General features: G+C 37.8%; 1 protein-coding gene across 2 annotated transcripts in view; it reads right to left on the bottom strand.

Moving 5' to 3' along the window:
• ZEB2 (zinc finger E-box binding homeobox 2) overlaps window positions 1-20,909 on the bottom strand; it is a 133,612-nt gene that overhangs the window by 7,111 nt on the left and 105,592 nt on the right. For both annotated transcript variants that reach the window (XM_032637440.1, XM_032637439.1), the window contains exons 5-9: window positions 12,807-12,995; window positions 11,899-12,113; window positions 9,176-9,284; window positions 6,276-8,248; window positions 4,715-4,895 (exon numbers count right to left, since the gene is read on the bottom strand). In XM_032637440.1, the coding sequence (XP_032493331.1) occupies window positions 4,715-4,895; window positions 6,276-8,248; window positions 9,176-9,284; window positions 11,899-12,113; window positions 12,807-12,995 (2,667 nt within the window). The remainder of the gene's footprint in view (window positions 1-4,714; window positions 4,896-6,275; window positions 8,249-9,175; window positions 9,285-11,898; window positions 12,114-12,806; window positions 12,996-20,909) is intronic.

Here is a 20,909-nt window from a genome sequence, read left to right as displayed (position 1 = left end):
AGAGTTTGGAAAGATAGTGTGCTTTTCCATTTCACAAGACCACCGGGTGGGAAGGTAATTTAAAAGGAAGCAGAAGTGCATTTGGGAAAAAGACAGAGGTTTTGCCTTCCCGAAAAATCTCAAGTCGCTGTATATGAATTTGCTCTCTCTTGTGTGTACTTGGACCTTTAAAAAAATGCTATCAGGAGCTAGGATAAGATGTTTCTGACAGTGGCAGTTCAGTCACAGAGGCAGGGTGGTGCAGTGCTAGATAAGGAAGATGGGTTCTAGAGTCTGATTGCCTGGGTTCAAACCCATCTTTTATGACCAGCTGTGCAGTCTCAGGCATGTTAACCTCTCCAGGGATCAGGGTCTTTGTCAGTAAAATGGAAATTATTTGAGGACCTAACTTGTAGACTGGGCATAAGGAGTAAAGGAGGCAATGTAGGTAAAGTGTTTAGCACAAGGATTGCACATAGTAAGCACTCGATGAATGTTTCATATTTTTATTTGTATTTATGAATACATGTTCAATAATTTCCCAAGTCGTAAGCAAGATGCATGTATCAGGAGCAGAGTACATGGATGAAATGAATCTGAGTGGAGAGAAGAGAAATTGCAGATAAAAACTTTCCTGGTTCTTTAGTTGCTACAGCACACGTGGGCAGAACTGTCCTACCACCTCCCTAAATGTCTCAGCAGCTCAAGAGCACAAAAATGTCTATCAGTTAGGTAACTACGTGGATCAGCGTGTGAATAACTTTGAATGAACATCACAGTTGATGTGGCTTTCTCTTTTCCAAAGGAACAAAACACAGAGCAGCATCCCGAGAGAGAAGGAGCATTCTCAAGGACAAGTTCAAGGCCTGTTAGAAATGCCTGGGGGATGCCCACTGGCCTGCAGTCTAAGATACAGATATTCGATGGCTACCGGCAATTGATTTTCAGGAAATTCCTTTGATAATAAATAATATGCTTATATTGAAATACATTAATTCTACACTATGAACTGACAACCTAAAAGAATAAAATGTTCAGCTATTATGCCATACAAAGGACAGAACTGGGAAGCAGGAGTGTTGACCTATGCCTTGCACTAAATACTCTACTCATCTCCAGAAATTTCACTGGTAAGCATTTAATAAATTCAATTTAAATAGGAACTTACTTCGTCATTTATCTCTTTTTAACTTGTTTGATCGGTTTACCTGATTCAAATCAAGATGTCCTGGAATTAAATTTCCACATGAACAAGATTCAGAAAAAATCATCCAAACTGATACTGAGTGAGTCAAAACTTTTTCAGGGTAAGATTTTTTTCTCTAATATCAAGATTCATGATTCACCTGACAGCTAGAATGATAACTGAAGTTAATAAATGAAAGGTTTGCGGTATGAAAAATATTACCATGTACCTGAGAAACAAAATTGGCTGGTAATTTATTTGAAACTCTGACTTCACTCAAAAGTAGAAACATTTTTATTACTTTTCTAAATAAAGTGGGTTTAAGAGCACCTACTGCAATGTCTCAATAGAGAAAGTACTCAGTAAATGTCAGATTTAAATTTTAGTGGAATATAAGTGAGTGCTTTACAGTGCCTAACAGGAGTTTCAGATTGTTCATTTCACAGTCCTTGTTTGTGACAATTAATCCTATTGAAATCAACATTTATGTAGTGTTTCCTTCCTCTGTCCCAGTCCCGGTTCCCAGGAAAAGCAAGCAATCAATGAGCTATTGGTAAGGAGAATTAAGCATTATATCTTTGGTGTCTGCCTAGGAAATAAATTAAACAGACCGAGGTAAAAGAGCACAGGATCTCGAGAATAAGTAGCTCATAATTTCCTTCATAATTTAAACTATTCTATATGTTAAATTGTAGACAGATGTAACAAACACACTTTATCAATGACACATTCGTAATCAACACATAATCAAATGACCATTCAACTTCATTTCCCAACCTTAGAATCAATCAACCCAAAGATTGTTCTCACTTATAATTTTCATATTAACACATTCTCAAAGTATTACTAGTGCTTAATATAAACAAATAAAAGGCTTGTGGGGCCCAATTGGGGAAGGAAAATGAACTAAATTTCCACATATATCGTACTGATAGAAAATTCATGAAGAACTTCACTTTGATGGAACCTAATAACTGACAGTAGTAATGTCATGAGATATTTGGTCAGGAGACCAAAAAGTTAACACACTGGAAACTTGACAAGCTGGGAAGCCAACAGGAGGATAATTAATCACATGTTTAGATAAACCATTGGATGGTTAGCATCTTGTTGCTAGGCAATATTTCTAGGCAGCTGATCTCACATCTTAAAGGAGCAGAATATTTTATCTTTTTTTAGTACAGTATATTTTTCAAATTGATTATGCATATTTGCATTTGTCAACTTTGGGGTCTCTTAACTATCTATACACCTTGAAGTTTATAGACTAATTTATAAGAAATAAAGATACTGACTGGATGTCAATATGTATGACAGCCCTCACTAAAATAGAAGTTTTACACTCACCATGTAGTAAACGGTAGAGTTTGCATATGGTCATATAATAAAACCAATCAGAGAGGGAAAGATGCCTTCAATGATGTGCCTATTGTAGTTGAATAATGAATACAAAATATATTTGAGGTTGATTAAGATATTAAAGTAAATTTAGGTATGAAAATACCTTTAATCTATAATACAAAAATAGGACTTGGTACTAAAGAAAACATCTATTGATATCTATCATAAAAGTCAAATGTCAGGGACTTCCCTGGTGGCGCAGTGGTTAAGAATCCACCTGCCAACGCAGGAGACGTGGGTTCGAGCCCTGGTCCGGGAGGATCCCACATGCCACGGAGCAACTACGCGCGTGCGCCACAACTACTGAGACTGCGCTTTGGAGCCCGCGAGCCACAACTACTGAAGCCTGCGTGCCTAGAGCCCGTGCTCCGCGACAGGAGAAGCCACTGCAATGAGAAGCCCGCGCACCACAACGAAGAGTAGCCCCAGCTCGCGCAACCAGAGAAAGCCTGTGCGCAGCAACAAAGACCCAACGCAGCCAAAAATAAAAACAAATAAATTTAAAAAAAAAGACAAATGTAAGAAAATTGTGATGTTTCAAACATTGAATTTTACCGTACAAGTGTAAAAACTATTGGGATTTGCTATTCAAGTTAGGTTGCTTTAAAAGTATCATTAGTTGAACTTTTGAAATCATAACAATTAGTATCAGACAACTGAAGAAAAAGAAAACTGGGTTGGTTGGAATAAGAGCGCTGTTATTAATCAACCTTGTTCTTTTTACAAATACCCTCAACACTTAACGTTGTAGGACTCATCCAACTTTCCCTGACCCTCAGGTGATTGTGGTCACTTGTACTGCCTCCCTCACATGCCCAGTGAGGAATAAGGGAGAGTGATCAGTACAAAGGCTTCCCAAGGATGGTTTTCAGTCACTAAAAAGGGTGCTACGTATTTAGACAAACTGTGACAGGAGGTATTCACATTCCCTTTTCTTCTTTTTGCTTGTTCTTTTTTGCCTCTTCATTACTTTTCCCCAAAGAGCATTAATGTTAGGTTAATTTTTTCCTCTCTATTAAAAACATTTTTTCAAGGCTCATTTTATTTTTTGGCTGTGCTGTGAGGTATGTGGAATCCTAGTGCCCTGACCAGGGATCGAACCCGCGCCCCCTGCATTGGAAGGGCGGAGTCTTAATCACTGGACCGCCAGGGAAGTCCCTATATTAAAATGTTTGATACTAGACATCTTGGTTAAAATAAGAATTTTCCTATAATTTCCGCCCATCAGTACTTTGGTTGCGATCCTACATTCTTTCTTTTCCCACTTAGGGCCAGTACAGCATGCCAAATTTCTACTGGAGAAAAGCTGGAGATGGGTTAAGAACAGGGATGAAGCCGAGTTACTCTGTGGTTAAGGGTGGAAGGAGGGGGAGGGAGGGAACACAGGCGTAGCTCCAGCACGCAGTTGCAGATCAGATCTTGGATTGTGGGAACTAATATTGCTTCACCTTATGGCACTTCAGCTTTCTTTTGAAAAATTAACTCATTACTTCTCTCCTTATGGGGAAGAATCAGGCTGCTATCTTGTCAATGCTTCCTAATGAGGAATGCATGAATTGGAAAGAAACTATTTAAATTTGGAAAGTTGTATTTTAGTCTTCCAAATATTAGTAATTCCAGTAGCTCATTTGGCCTATTATCCACCTTATGTCTTTTCTTTCACAGTCCTAATGCTTTTAGTTTATTCAAAACATGGCCAACTTATGAAAACCAAACAGAATTACCCCCAAATCGTGGCTTCCTTGATGTTTCGATGATGAAACGAATACAGCGTTGACTGAATCTTTTATTGTTATATTTTTCCATATACAGGTTCATCACAGCTTAAGAATTTGAAGATATTTTCAATAGCTGGCTTGTGTCATGTCATTTCACTGCCCTGGCCATTTAAATATTTCTTTGACATGATTTGTGAATTTGGTGTAAGACTAACTCAAAAAATATAAGACAAGCACACTGATAAACACATGAATGATCCAATAAACAGGCAACGAAAAAGTCGCACTGAGCTAGGCAAAAGCATTATTTCTTCCTTGTTGAAGGTATCAGCATATGCTACATCTTATGTTGCACAAGTGTACTCATTAAATATTATGAAATGTACAGCAGGCCGGGAAGCTCTAACTAGCTAGTCAAAGTCACTCATACCTGTGTGTTCATATTTATGTCGCAGAAGGGAACTGCTTTTCTGGAATGTCTTGTCACATAAGTCACATGCATACATGCCACTCTCTGTCTTCTTGATCTTCTTTCGAGACAGACAGGAGTCGGAGTCTGTCATGTCATCTAGGCCTGACATGTAGTCTTGTGCTCCATCAAGCAATTCTCCCTGTGATATAATCACATAGTTCAACACAGTTGCTTCTCTTTGTGTTTGTACCAAACAACTTCGCATCGGCTGACATTTGGAGAACCTCAGAGGTGCTCGCGACGGATCGATCTAGTTTTTAAAAACTATTACTTTCCACAAACAATATATGAGGTCTCACATTTCAACAAAAATATAAACCTTCTCTGCCCTAGGTGGTAGAGCTTGCTGTTTTTCAGGGATAGAAAATGGTCAACTCTGAAGGTGAGAAAAACATAAACTCCCCCAAATTCCTGAATTCTCTTCCTATCAGGAAATACCTGTGAGTGAGAATTAAACATCAGAATTTGTGTATTTTCCAGCGTGCTTAACTTTAGGAATGATCCATAGCTGCGGAAACCCCATTTTAATTGAATTTTATATTTAGGTACAAAATGTTATTATTATGCAATCTATTTAAATGTATGTCTACCAACTAAAGGCCTCAAGCTATATTTTTATATTTAATTTTCTAATTTGAAATAGGGAATATTAATAACACTTTTTTATCAATGTTCTATCTATGTTAAAACAGCCTTCAGCGCTGAGCAATAATGAATGTGGATCAGTAAATTATTAAATTTCTTGATATTTATTTTGTCTTGATCCAAAGGAGTGCAAACTTGCATGATAACATACATTTCCATTTGCTAGCCCACAGTTCGGTTTTCTTAGACTACGTTTGCACTAATTAATACTAGAGAAGATTAAATAGGCTTAAATACATTTACAAAGAGGGCAGATGTACTGTAAATTGGAATACCGGAACAGCTGTTACAGAGGTGCCCTGCTACTTTCACTTCTATTTTGCAAACAGGGATTATACTCCGTGATGTTAGAAGATACCTGCTTTTGTGTTTGAAAAACCATAAATTATTTACTAGCTTGAAACCTACAAAGGAAATCGTGTGGAATGTACAAAATATTTTTAAAATGCTCTTCCAAATAAACTATAAAATGAAGTGAACATCAAATTTATACATGCATTATTGCAAGTTGTGAGCGTCTCTAGAAGTATGTGACTGTCATAAATGTTAACTTTTAGCATCTATGTAAATGCTACCAAATATTCATATCAATGTATAATTCTGAAAGCAGATGGATCAATCCAAATAAATCTCAAAAGTAAATATTAAGTTCTTTATCTTTCTTAAGGCAAAAGTGCTTACGTAGCAAGTGTTCCACTGTTTTTCCGTTTATTTGTGTAGCTCACTCAGTTTTAGATTCAAGTCCAAACCCACTCTTCTATTTCTGCTGAGAACACAGCACTAGATTCTTTTCACTAAGATGTTTTTCCTACATACACATAAAAGATATAAGTTTCACCTCCTCTCTCTGAAGCAAAAAGATATGTCTCATTACCTGGAATCCTGGTTTTCGCTGGTACTTTCTCCTTTGCTGCATATCAGCAAAAGTAGCTGCTCCAGTTGGGTAAGTATAGGCCATATGTGGTAGAAAGCTCATCTGATCCAGTCCTGGGTATGGTCGTAGCCCAGGGATACTAGTCTGGACTGGTGGCATGAAAGTGGCAGGAGGAAATGCACTTTGTGGAGGAAGAGCTGTGTATAGAGGTTTGGCACTAAATGGGTTCATGCCAAACACTGGGTTAGCGCTTTTGTTGTCCAGATTATTTGAATTTGAAAACTCCTTCTTGATAAACGTCAAGTTCAGAGGCTCATCTGAGTTTTCAGATGACGAAGAAACACTGTTATGGTCTAAATTTATGCTGCCAACTTTTGTTTTGTTCTTTGTGGCTATAATACTTTTGGGTTCTTTCATCTGTTTTGGTAATGACAAGTCCAAAGGCTCAGCCTGGAGCTCCTCAGAAGAGAAGCTGTTTGGAGTGTAAGAACTACTGTGGGAGTTTTTAGAAGATGTGGAGGAAAGATTTAAGGGAGAAGGAGTATTACTCCTGGAGTGGTCCAATTTTTCAACTGGTTTAATGTTGGTAAAATGGGAAGGTTTTGTTAGCCTGAGAGGAGGATCGCAATTCGTAACACTGTTGTGGAGTTCTGCTATAGATGGCGACGTGATGGAGTCCATAGGTTTTACAGGAGACCTGGGTAATAAAGAGTCTTTTGTGGGAGGATTACTGTTGGGGGCTAACGGCTTGGAGTTCCTTTCCAGTGATGGTGACCTGGAATTTGAGTACTGGTAGACTTTTCGTTGCTCAAACCATTCCTTCACAAATTCCTGAGGAAGGCCCACAGCAATAGAAATTTTCAGCAGTTCATCAGAGTTGGGCTCCATGTTCATAGCATAATATGCTTTAAGTACAGACATGTGGTCCTTGTATGGGTTAATGGGGCTTGTCATTCCTTTCTCAGAAAGTACAGATGACAAGAGGAGGGCTTTATTATCAACAAAAACTCCGGCTTTGTTGGGGACTATGTTTTCATGGGGTTGTAGGACTGCCTTGATCTCTTCATTCATCTTACAAAGGTAACGTTCATGCTGATGCAAAGGAATGGGGCCAGGAAAACTTTCTTTACAGAACTGGCAGGAGAATGGAGTGGATATGTTGTGGTTCTCAATCATTTTGTCATCAGTGACCAAATCTATTAAAGTACGTAGCTTCCCTTTCTTTATGTTACTGATCTGTCTCCTTGAGTCAGTAGTCAAGCTCTGGAGGCAAGCTTTGGCTTCATTGACTTTTTCTAACGTGTAGTCGATAATACTTTTAGTGGCACCATTATGACTCACTACTGGAAGACCTACGGGTGGAATATTAGGAGAAGTAACTCCTTGTTCCTCAGGTTGAGAGCATGGATCCTTCATGTGATAACCTTTCAACTTGGAAATTTCTTCTGCCTTGCAGTCCATTTTTTGCCTGGAAACTGTGTTGTCCACAATCTGTAGAACCTTTTGTACCTCGCTTAAATTACTATTCATTGTGTGAAATCCAAGTAAAGGGGCTTCCATCCCTACACCTAAGTGCTGCATTGGGCTCTGAGCAGACGGATGAACTCCTAAAGGGCTGGTGGCTCCAAGGGCACCATTCATAAAGGGACTAGTGCCACTAAACCCGTGTGTGGCCATAAGAACTTTATTATAGTCATTGAAGTCTAGTGGTTCTGTTTTAATTTTAAGTAAGCCTGTTGGTTCAGACATACTAAGTGGTTTTCCATTCTCCAATTTGTTTCTTAACTGGGTAATGGCTGAATTAGTAGGAGAAGAAGAAACAGAATTAGGGGAAGAACCCGTCTTGATATTGTTTCTCATCCGGCCATTTACAGAGATTAAGCCAATACATTTCTTGCTGCTGATGTGTGAACTGTAGGAACCAGAGTGGGAGAAACGTTTCTTGCAGTTGGGGCACTCGTACGGTTTTTCACCTAAAATGACAATTAAAATTGACGTTACATTTTTTTGATTGGGTAACGACTGCAGTTGTCTACCAAGGCAAGAATCTGTGCAACCAAAGGAAAGGAACACAATGGGGCACCTCTACGTTCTTGGTGGTTAGATTAGAATTATGTGGCTATCACTGTTTCAGGGCTTTATCTACCCTGGAAGGACATAATTCAAGATGTTAGCAGTGGAAGGTGAGGGCTATCTGTGCCTTTTTCAGCCAAGATCCCAAATCTGGTCTTGCCATCGGCGGCCTCCTATTTAAACAGAGTGTCAGATTAATGTGTGGTCAATAGCACGATAAAGATGTCACAGTATTCAAAGGGAAGTGTAGCCATGGCTTTAATCAACTCTCTGAAGATTCCATTGACTCTACCAATCCAACTAGTCCTTTGAATAGCATCCAATTTGGTAATAAAATGCTTGGCAGAGCTATCAAAATAGTTATAAAGAAGAAATCTCAGTGGTAGGTTGTTGTTCTGTAATATACAGCTCTCAGGAATCAAGGAACACTTATCATACAAAAGCTCTTTTCCAAAATTCTCCCACATTCTTCTTTCAAGGTTGGGTATCAAAAATGAATATCCTTCAGAATTTGCCAGCTGAGTTTCTTCAGGTCAAAACATTTAATCTGTAGAAGAGTTTTTAAAAGGACAAAAAGGAGCCTCTAGATTTCACAATAAATCAAAGCACTTGCAATTTTCAAGAAGTATAAGCACTCCTCTTCTTATTAGTAGTGCTACTGGTGGTACCATAAGTCTCACGATGACAAAGCAGGTGCACATAGCTTGTGACATAAATGGGTAGATCCAAAAAACTACATACAGGATTGTGTAAATTTTACACAATCTTTAAAAATGCCCCTAATGAAACAAAATGCAAATGTAGGCACCAGCCCCTCTGTTACTCACCACTGTGAATTCGCAGGTGTTCTTTCAGATGGTGTTTATATTTGAAGGCCTTGCCACACTCTGTGCATTTGAACTTGCGATTACCTGCTCCTTGGGTCAGCATTTGGTGCTATAAAAGGAGGGAGACTGACATCAGTTTTGTGCAGGAGAAACAACGGAAATTTGTTACAAATATTTGTAAAAGGCCTCTATTTTCAGACAGGCCAAAAGGTTTGAGTGCATGTTTATTTATTTGCCCAGCCTTTCAGAGTTGCAATAAAAGTGATAATGTTGGCAATAAAATTGGAACAAATAAAAAAAAAGTGCTTTCACATGCGCATCCAACACTTGCTTTAGGATTATCTCTGTAGTCTCTTTTCCAGAATGTTTCTTTGAGCCGTTACAGATGAGAAAGCATCATTGCAAAGATGTCTGTGGTTCTCTGTGTTTACTGCAAATTCTAAACTCTGAAGATTCCCTATTGGAATGCAACTGTTTTGTCAAGGAAAAAATTTAATAGTATCCTCAAAATCCTAAATAGTCTCCCCAGAAAACTCCCCACACAAATAACTCATTTTATCATATTTTCTGTACTGAGGTAAAAGTATATCTTATAATGAAGCAATACCAGTTTTAAAGAAGGAAAAAAAGCCCCACACACATAAATTTAAAAATCCTTGACTATAACTATTTCATTACATGATAAGCATGTTTAAATACCCCATTCACTATGCTAGTAGCAAATATAAACTCTGTTTTTCCTGAGATGTTGCATGTAAGATCTGACTCATTATCAAATGTAACAGACAACATCTTAGGTTAGAGCTGCTTGAGCAGTTTTATCACAGGCCAGTAGGAAAGACTTCACCGACTTGTCATTTTCCTTTTTAGTAGTGTGCTAGGGAGTAGGGATGAAAAAGACAAAAAGTTTGCTGAAAAGACAAGTTAAAAGCAGCAAAGATATAATCAAACACAGCTGACCTTTTTGAACAAGGGAACAAAAGCACTGTGACTTAGAATTCTGAAAAAAAAAAAAAAGAAAAAAGAAAAGAAAGAAATACAGTCATCCACTCTGGATGCTCAAGGTAGGAGGCCAGCCTTTTTCAAGCAGCAATGACACAAAAGCCTTTTGCAAAAAGACAGCACAGAAACGGTATGACAACTGCTAGGGTGTGCTGAATCTTCCCACATTCCTAGTGAGACAGATGGTGTTACATGGGACACAGGGAGGTTTGTTCAAACAGCAGCAACCTTCAAAGATCAAGCAGAGCCCAGCCCGCCGAGCGCCATTGAGGGACCAGTGCTCATATGTTGCTGAGTTGCATAAACAAACAGCAACAGCTGCTTTGTCTCCCCCCACAGTCCTCAGAGGACTACTATAAACTTTAGTTGTGCCACTGTTAATATGATACAATCATTTTAATTTACTAATTGTAAATGCCATGAGCAAATGAGGGGACTTTTCAACACCAAAGCTACCATTCATAATGCGCCAACACAATCACACTTCTGCATGTGAAATTTAAAGCGGTGATGCTAGATAAATATCTGGGCTTGGTTTTTTTTTCCTAGAGTTTTTGTGCATATAAGCAAGGGGAGAGAAACTGTTACATAAGTGTAACTATGCAAGCATAGTTTTTATAACTGAACTTGGAAAAACATTCAGGTGACAAGTTCAATCAGATATAAATGAAATGATTTACATGAGCTGTTTTCTTAAAATAGTAAAATTCCATAATATAGTATCATCGCCACTGCTGGATCATGTTTGCTTATTCTCATTTTCCTTATTCAAAGAAAATAAAGCCCATAAGAAAGAAACATAAGAATTTTAGACAATATCCTGTTCGATAATTTTAAAAACAGATATGGTGTCAAGGTTTACGGGTGATTCCAGATCTGTTGGGCCAGTTATTGGGACTTAAGGCACACCATTTCTGTTACCATATGAACACCTCATAATAGCAATCTGCAGTCAATCCTCCCAGGAGGACAGAAAGAGCAGTTTTGCTAAAACATTTAAGGGACACTATGAATCAATCCTATTCAATCATTTTAAGGATTTAAGATGCTATGCTGTTTAAGACAGAGTTTTTATTTTTAACACAAGTAAGCCGAAAGAGGCAGAGCAATTTTAACATTTAGTAACAAATATGCATATCAGAAAGGGATCATTTTTATTGCATATCCAACATTTTAGTATTAATCCAGTTTATTTTATATAGATATGCACATATATTAGAGGCTTTTTTATTTTCTTTAAAACACTTAATGAAATTTCATAAACTAGGAGCAGCTTGTAAAAACAGTCTAAGTAATTGAAGATGTTATGTGACAAATGAAAAAATGCACACTTCTTTTACTATGACTTAGATCTCATACAAAAAAAAAATCTAAGTAAAACTAGGTGAAAAATGGAATTAAAATTGCTGAGCTGTTTAATAATGTATAATTAAAAAGCTACAATTTCATTCACTTTTTGTGGAACATAAAAATGAAACTAAAGTGCAAATAAAATTTCTAAATTAGAAATTAACACACTCATTCGATCGTGAACATAAGACTATTAAATCATATTAGAAGAGACCATCAAAAAATCATTTAGACCTCAATTAAAGCTATTACCATTAAAAGATCTGCATCTTCAAAATGCCATGAAAAATTAATAATGATTGCCAATCAAAGCAATATCGTTTCTCTAAGGGGTTATTATAGAAAGAAATCACTTAAAACCAACCCCCCACCTGATCTGTCCCTGGCTTGTGCGTCACCATATGCCGCTCGAGCTGGGTGCGGTAGGCAAACGTGTAGCTACACAGAGGGCAGGAAAAGTTCTCTTCATTCTTCTCGTGGCGGTACTTGATGTGCTCCTTCAGTGATGTCAAGCGCTTGTAGCCCCGGTCGCAGTAGGGGCAGGTCAGCAGTTGGGCAAAAGCATCTGGAGTTCCAGGTGGCAGGTCTGTAGCCGAGAGACGAGAGGGAGAGAAGCAGGCCAAAAGGTCAGTAAATCAATGGCAGCTAATGGGCTGACTGCCCGGGATGGTATGACAGGAATCACTGCAATCTGCTCCACGAGAGTGCCACAGGCGCACGCGGCCTCCACGCACACCAGTCCCCTTGCACACCCAGGGCAGACTTGTCGAAATCAGCTCACACTGTGCTGGAAAATTAATTAATTACTGGAGCATTTGGGGGGAAATTTAAACAGCTGATAAATGAGGAGATTCTCTTTAGGTGACTGACAGTTCGTAGTAAACCTTTAGTCACATATGACTCAGGGAGTCATGGGGTGAAGGAGCTTTTCAGGTGTCAGTAAAGAAGAACAAAGGTTAGGGTCAGTATCTCTAAACTTTTTTGTTTTCCTCAAAAGTGAAATATTTTGGAAAGATAGGAATCAATGTAGATATTTTTATCTCTTAGAAATAGGCTCTAATTGTTCTGGTTCTTTATTGGATGTACAGATGACACAAATTTGCTGACAAAAAAAATTTCACAATACCCTAAAATTACAGTTCTAATCTTTGCTCATGAAATTCCATGCCTCTGCAGCTGTTCTTCAAATTTTAAGGTAAACACCCAGGCATGTAGTGCATTTGTAATTGTAACAGCTGCAGAGGTCAGCGTCGTGGCTAAAAATGAATTACAGCCTCACCATTTTCTTCCTGCCCATTGGCCTCTGGCGTGCCAAGGCGAGACAGCTCCTCAGGGGCTTCTGGGTAAATGATGGCTGTGTCACTGCGCTGAAGGTACTCTTCGATGCTGACTGCATGGCCATCGCGTTCCTCCAGTTTTCTTTTGGCAAAGTATTCCTCAAAGTCTGATGTGCAATTTGCATTCTTAACTGAAATGGTAAAAAGGAGAAGAAATGTCTTTTCAGGGCCTTCTTCCTAGGAGCCTCGGTCTGCCTACATCATTGTTAGTAAGACACATAGACTTGCAAAAAGATTACAAATACCTAGTTTATTTGCAGGAAGTGTTGCAGATGACCAGTTATTGATTGAATGCTTATTCTCATAATATAGGCAAAAAGAGAGGACACTTTGCTTTAAGTTAAATAAGTATATTTTATTTTCCTCTTCTTGGAATACTAGTCTGCGTGCTTCACAAAGAATCAAAGAAATTTTTTAATGTTTTTCAGGGAAAATTAAAAAAAAAACAGAACTATATTCTCAGATCCATAAACGTGAGAGATAATATGAACTCAAAGCTACTTTAGTAGTCTATATAAAACTTCCTTTTCTTTTAAGAAAGGTATAATTAATTTTTTATAGTCCACTGCACTTAATGTTCCTAAGCACGTATACGTCCTGTTGCTAAAAATAAGCTTTTAACCCTCCAGTCTCTGAACATCACAGACCACCAGGACTACCCAGTCCGAGAGAGATGAGAAAGGACGGATATTCCTAGAGAGATAATAATGGGACTTTGTTAAAAAATCAGGGAATGTGGGAGTTTATCCTTCCTTAAAATTTCAATGTTTAGCTCAGTATTTTAAAGCTGCTGAAAATAAAATAAAGCTCACACTGATAGAAATAAAAAAGTAACAGACGGAGTTAAGAAACTGGCTATGCTGCAGTGTGATTTTGATATGATTTTTAACTTTTGTAATTATGACTCTATTCCCATGACATGAATGATAGTTGTAAATCAACTTTAGTAACTCTTGTCCCAAGACTGTATATTAGAAACCACTAGCTATGTTTCTGAAATAAGTTGCGGCTTTAAACATCCTAAGTAGAAACTTATGCATAAGACAGTGTTGGGAGAGTGGCTGCCATATTATTGTCTACCAGAAGTAAGTGAAGAAAAGTCTTTTGCTAGTACAATTAATGGTGGGGCCCTACTTTCACAGTTTTTGAGAACAGTTAACCTTGATTCCACTATATTCATCATCTCACCTTCTCTGTCATAAAAGATATTATAGTACTTGCCATCCTAATTCTCCCTGGCAATCTGTGGCAGGGTGTTGTTCAAGCAAGCCAGTCAATTTTTATTTTTGGCTTTCACTGTTATGAAATGTTATGAGAAGAACAGAAAGTGGAACCTTCTGTTAATCAACAAGTATCTACTGAATGCCTGGTATGAGGTAGGCATCACGCCTTGTTTTGATAAGCAAAAAACAGATCCAGCCTCATTCTTTAGGAAGCCATGAGAATGATCAATACAACTGATATTGTCTCAAAAAGTAGATATAATATTACAAACTCAAATAAGTGTTATGAAAGAAAGCTGTACGGTTGTACTACAGAAGTAACACGGGGACCTGACGGGGACCTGATGGAGTGTGGAAGATCAGAAAAGCCTTTACTGAGAAGCACAAAGTTAACTAATTTTAGAAGCTGGGGTACAGCAGTGGTGACTAGAAAGAAAATGGAGCATTTCGGGATCTGAAAGGACTGCTAGAGTGTGGAGAGAAAGGGAAGCAGCGTGATGCAAGGGTGAAGGGGAAGGTAGGGACTAGACCCTGCAGCGTGTGCTAGCCCTGTTAAGGATTTGAGTTTTCTTCTAAGAGAAACAGGAAGCCATTGAAGGGTATTAGGCAGAGAGGATGGTTGGATGAAATTATAGATTACCTGCATTTTAATATGACAACTCTGGCTACAGTATGATAGGGAATGCAGGAAGAGAAAAGTAGATTCTGGGAAACCAGTTAGGAGTCTCTTGCCATTGATTAGGCAAATGATAAAAGTTAAAGAACTGGCGATGGAGACTATAAGAAGTAGCTGGATTTGAGAGATACTTAAAAAGTAAGATTGTTAGATTTGGAGAAAGATTGGGTGAGCCAAGGAGGGAAAGGCTGAGACCCTCCCGTAGGTTCAGGCTTTTTGAATTTGATGGATGGTAAGGGACATTCACCACACCAGGAAGCATGGGAATTCTAAAAAGATTTGAAAATATGAATGAATACACTGGATCAAATAAAATAAACTTGGGGAGCATTACACTTTGTAGACTATTAAACTAAGTGCTAACTCTGAATACGGTGATCTCAAGCTTTTCTCTTTTGCCACTTCAACTTCTGTTAATTTTAACAAGAGAAATGGTCTGATTCCAAGATCTGCACTTCCTTCAAATGTAGGTTTGGAATGTGGAATAGTGGATTAAGATTTTATATCTTGAAATTTTGCTTAAGTCTTTTCTTAGAAGAATGCAGACATTGATTAGGATCACTTTCCCTCTGGTCTGTCCATGTTGTCATGGATGTTTTCCAAAGGATACTTATTGGTGGTGATTGTGATGGTGTCATTTAACTCGCGCCATTAAGTCACTATGGGGTATGAAGGAATTGCCAGCTTGCACAAAATATTTGTTCATCATTTTGGATCATCAAAATGACTTCAGTTCTATCAAAAGTCACCTTTTGTTTTAAGCGCAAGAAAAGACAAAGGGGACAAAACGTGGGTCCAAGATGAACCTTTTTTGAACAACCTGACTGATCTGACCAGGGACTGACTTCTTTTTCAGCACTGTGGCAGTAGATAGTAAGGTAATAGCAACTTTCTAAATCCAGATCTACTTGAACATTGTCAAATGTTTAAGACACAATTTAAGTTTTTCAAGAACACTGTCCCACTTGCAGATCCTGAGTGTAATCTAGTAAACACGGATGGATGTACATTTAATATCATGCTAATTTTATCTTGATATTTCAGCAAGTATCTGAATTATCTGGCTATCTTTGCATGGATTTTCATTTGCATATGAATGTTTCCATCAGAAATGTAATCAAATGCAAATTCAATTGGATTTGCATTAATAGCCTTTCGGCTTAAAAGGGAGGAAAATTCTGATTTTTCTGGATAGGCAAACTAAACTGCATCTAGATACACTATTGGTATTTGGAGAAGCAATTCACTCTCTAGATCAGGTCTGGCCATACTAGATTTCTGTGTCAAGTGTGATAGGGACAAAAGACATCAAATCATGTGCTCTCCTTAAGGATCATCTTTGTGGCCTGAGCATCGAATATATTGCCTAGAAATTAGAAGGCACTCAAGAATCATTTATGGAATGAATGTGGAATAAATTATGTCCTTAACACTGATCTTGGTGCAGAAGTCTTCTAGTAAAAGGAAGCATAAGACAAGACACCTACAGTTGAGCTAGGAACTCAGACCTACTCTTCAAGTAACTGTAGAACAATTACATGATAAACTGTGTATTCGTGATCATAAATACTTGCAAGAGTTTGATAGGGCTCAGATGAGTATTCAAAAAGGGTTTTACGAAGAAACCCAAACATTTAAATCTATTTGCTCTATCAAGATTTTTTTTTTCATGTGGTATAGATATGCTATTAGTTATATCTCTCAATATCTATAGTCACTTAAGTGGGCTAGAATCTAGCCTTCTATGAACTAGGTATGACCATCATGGATATAATGTGTTTTTCCCTGGTGTTGCTATGGATACTAGTAATATGTGGTTTTTTCTGTCCAGTACCATGACATTCTCCTTTGCCTGGCATGGCTCCCCACTGTCCCTATTGCCAAACCTTATGGTACCCAAGGCAGCTGCCATGTTGCTGCATGATTCTGCTCCCCTAGTTACAGTGGATTAATCTGCACCCGAAGTGAAGCAATCTTAGCCCTCCATCCTCCAGGTCAAACCGTTCACTGGTCCAGTGGTAGCCAATTAATCCAACTGAGTTCAGTCAATCCCTTCCCCGTGATTTTAGAACATGGTTCCAAAGAGATCACCAAGGCAGATTTATTTTTTCCCAGCGACTGCAGCTATAAGATGTAGAATGAAAGAACCGATAAATCCCATGTAGAATAAGAAGACTTACGAAGAGAGAAAATGAGCAGATATATAGAGAAAAGCTGAGACAGAATGGCAAGTCCTGACAGTACTTTTCTAGCTACACTTGTTCCTGAGGCCAAGCAGCACCTGCGTCCTTCCAGAGAGCAGAAAAATTCCCTTTTCTACTTTAGGCTATGTTGTGTCTCATTCTCCTAGACTCCAAATCGCCCTAACTGTTACAATTCTAGAACAAATGATGGAATTAAATTTTTGTTACTCTCAAAATTCTTGGGAAGGATAATGTTTTGATTCTATTTGGAAGTCTGCATTTTTGGTCTTTACAAAGATTTTGTAATACTGTATAGTGGACTCAGAGATGAGGTAGAAAATCTGCTAGAAAGTTATAAAATTCCTCACTGCATTTTTCTAGTGTAAAATAAACCTTCTTTTCCTTTTTTTCCCTGTCTTTCTCTTCACTCCTTGGTATCCTTGGAAGAATTGCCAAAACACACTGACAAAGTATATTTGCATGGTATTTATGATCAAACCATAGCAAAAATTCACAAGAAACGTCAAATAATTTCTTCCCATACCTTCTCCAGAGATTTTGCATTTAGTCCTAAAATTTACCCTAGTGTCTTGCAAATATCTCAACCTTCCCCAAGGTCAGGTAAACTTTCCTCTATCCAAAAACAGAACTTCATTAATTAAAAATGTTTCCTCATAGCCAAGTGTATTTTAATATCGTTAGGGCAAATTTCTAGGTCCCTTAAGTCAGAACAGCCTCAAATTTCTTGTAAATATGTTGGTCATGCTTACTAATGTTGCTAATACTTTCATATATACCCTTATGTCTATCATAGATATTGATATTTTTGGATAATGATGAGTATCAATATGGACTAACTTTTCAAGTTATTGCCTAAAAACAAGCAATGTTAACATCTTTAAAGAAAACCTCTAAATAAAAGAGTTATGTTGGTCTTCAAATCATTCAACTCCTGCTCTCCCCATAATTGACTTGTTTTAGGTATTTCTCAAAGATTCTTAATACTTTTACAAGTACTTATGTTATGATGAGACCTTGATACTTATTGCTTCCCCTTTTCTGTTTCTTTCTCTTTAGTTTTATTCCCTCACCATTTATTTTCTTTGTTACAAGCATGTGTTCATGTAGGAAGACAGGCGCTCTATTAACACTGGTCTATTACCCAGCATGTTTTTAACATTCACTTAAAACTTAAAGAAATATATTTGAATATTATGCTAAGCCATTTTAATAAACATCAACATGAATAAATAATTCTTTTGGAAAAGAAAATATCTTGGAGGGTCTAGAAGAGCTGAAGTAAGTATATGTAAAAAACTGAGCAGAATCATTCATCCATCCCTTTGTTTAATAACTGTTTATTGAGTGCCTACTAGTACCAGAGAGTGTACTTGGGGATAAGGACACAAAGATATCGACTGAGAATTGTTTTCCTACTTCTATGATCCTCATATTTAGAGACAAGTACATAAAATGGTTGTTATTCTGCAGTACACAGACATATAGATACATGTGTATCAGGGGAATATAAATACATATGTACACAGAGAGTCACACACAGAGACACACACACTTCCTCAGTCTAACATCGAAATTATGCATTTATCATATCATCTGCTTTTACTCACTTCAAATGTCAAGGCAAAGGGACCTGAAATCTAGTAACCGTATTCATCGTCTTTTTGAAAAATAGTCTCTTTCTCAACATTTTAGATGGTAAGAAAACACAGAAAATTATTTTTAATTTAGTCATTTGTATTAAATTTTTTAGTTTAAAGAAAGCCCATCTTCAGCATTTGTTGAGGTATATAAATCCTCATGGCTACTTTGTTTAAAGTTGACGAATTAATGTAATATAGGCATTTTATCATTAAAAATGCACGTGTGCCTTTCTGTAGAAGGCTTCTGAAATACATACTGGCACCAAATATCTAAAAACAACCATGAGGGAAGATGATCTTTTTCTCATTACACAGCTACATGGGCAGCCCAGCAGAGCCTCCGACTGCTACAGAGGTGTGTGTAAAGCCAGGTCAAAAGTGACAAAGTTTTCTTCGCTTCCTGGGAATTAGTACAGCTTCTGGGCCAGTCTCTCCATGCCTGCTCTGACATGGCTTTCTCCTGGGAGCACATATTCAGATGCCAGTGAGGGTTCCCAACGTGTAAGAGCTTCAGGAGAAAAAGTTCCAAAGGGATGGGAATCTGTAGTACTGTGCAGGATCAAATATCTCCCTAAACAGCAGGAAGCAGCCCAGTCAGGGACAGAGTCTAATTTTAAAGTGAGATTTTTTTATTAGGGGATTCTGAATATCAGATTTAGAGACTACTAACCCTTAGACAGTTTTGATTGCTATGTATTGGTACAAAGACCACGCCTTTAAAACAAAAATTCCCATTAGATAATATGTTTATCTTTCATATACCTGTGAAACCTAAAATTTTGGAATTGGTATATTACCAAAAAGACTCAGACTATTTTATTATATTTTAGAGAGGTTTATGAAGTATGGTATTTTTGTCCAGTAATTCAGTGCTCTTTCATATGCTTTCTGTAGAGACATACGACACCTAAGGATGCTCTAGGACAGTGGTTTTCAAAATGTGGTCCGCAGGCCAGCAGCATCGGTATTACCTGGGAACTTGTTCAAAATGCGAATTCTTGGGGTCCACCCTAAATGGATGGAATCAGCAATCTGTGTTTTAACAAGCCCTTTAGGGGATTCTGATACATGCCCAGTTAAAGAATCACTACTCTGGGAATTCAATTCTCTGTCTCCCCTGGCTAAATAAGGCATTCAGTAACGTGGTTTTGGGAAACAGCACAGAATTACTTCCATGTCAGGGAGCCTTTCTGATGATTTCAACCTGAGTTCATACCCTCCTTCTACAGAATATCATCTGCATATCTCAATTGTTGAATTTATCACATCACATTATAATCTTTCGTTTACATGCCCATGAGCTGATAGAGGCATGGAGGGTCTTATTCACCTTTGTTATCCCAGTGCCTAGGGCAGTGTCAGGCACACAGCTAATGCCCACTAACTGAATGATTAGACCAGGTTTAAAATTATTAGACTACTCATTTTGACTCAGCTACTTATGTTTTTTAATCTCAATATCTTCTTCTGTAAAATGAGCTAGTATATGCTTTCTAGGGAATCTTCGAAGTTTCAGAATTGCATTATTTCAATTAATTCTTTGCCCTAATCAATTTGCTTTTTTATTCACTGGCTAGGCCTAGAGAGTTTTATCTGTATTCTTTTCAATTAAAAACTCAACGCAACACAGTTTTCTGATGGAGGACCCATATCCACAGATTAAGAAAAAATATTTCAGAGGTGCCTGGAAACCACAGACAATATCACAAGGAAAACAGTGCTTATTAAATATTTGCTGAATGAATGAAGGAGACACTCAAGAAGCTTGGGATATCAGTTATTTCTTGTGGGAACTCTTGCTGTGAAGTGGAGATAGCTGTTCCTAACTGCAAACAAAGCTCATAAAACCGCAGCATTCATTCGCCAGGAAGTAACAGGCTGTTCTCGGTGTACACTGATTATAGTCTGAAAATGACCCTCCTGTCTAACCTGCCAAGTGCTACTTCTGTCTTTCTCTCCTCAGAACGTATCTCTTTCTATACTTTCTTTTTAGAAACTCATTGTGTGAAATTAACTAAAAAAATTTAAAATGATAATATGCATGACAGATCTGACTGGAGGACTAAACTCTTCCAACATATAAAAATGTGACTGATCTTATGCACAAGAAAATGACATGCTTTATAAGAGCAGAACTCTCTCCTTGTTAAGTATTTAGGTACTAACTGAATTAGCTGATAGGCTGATCTTGCACAGTTGATTAACACTATACATCCAACTCAACTCTTGCTGAGAAATACCTTATGATACAACTTGTATGGCTACTGTTACCCATAGAAGAAAGCTAGCTGTATTAAAAATT

This window comes from Phocoena sinus, chromosome 7 (genome assembly GCF_008692025.1).
Source record: "Phocoena sinus isolate mPhoSin1 chromosome 7, mPhoSin1.pri, whole genome shotgun sequence".
Lineage (NCBI taxonomy): Eukaryota > Metazoa > Chordata > Mammalia > Artiodactyla > Phocoenidae > Phocoena > Phocoena sinus.
This window is presented reverse-complemented; position numbering and strand designations above follow the sequence as displayed.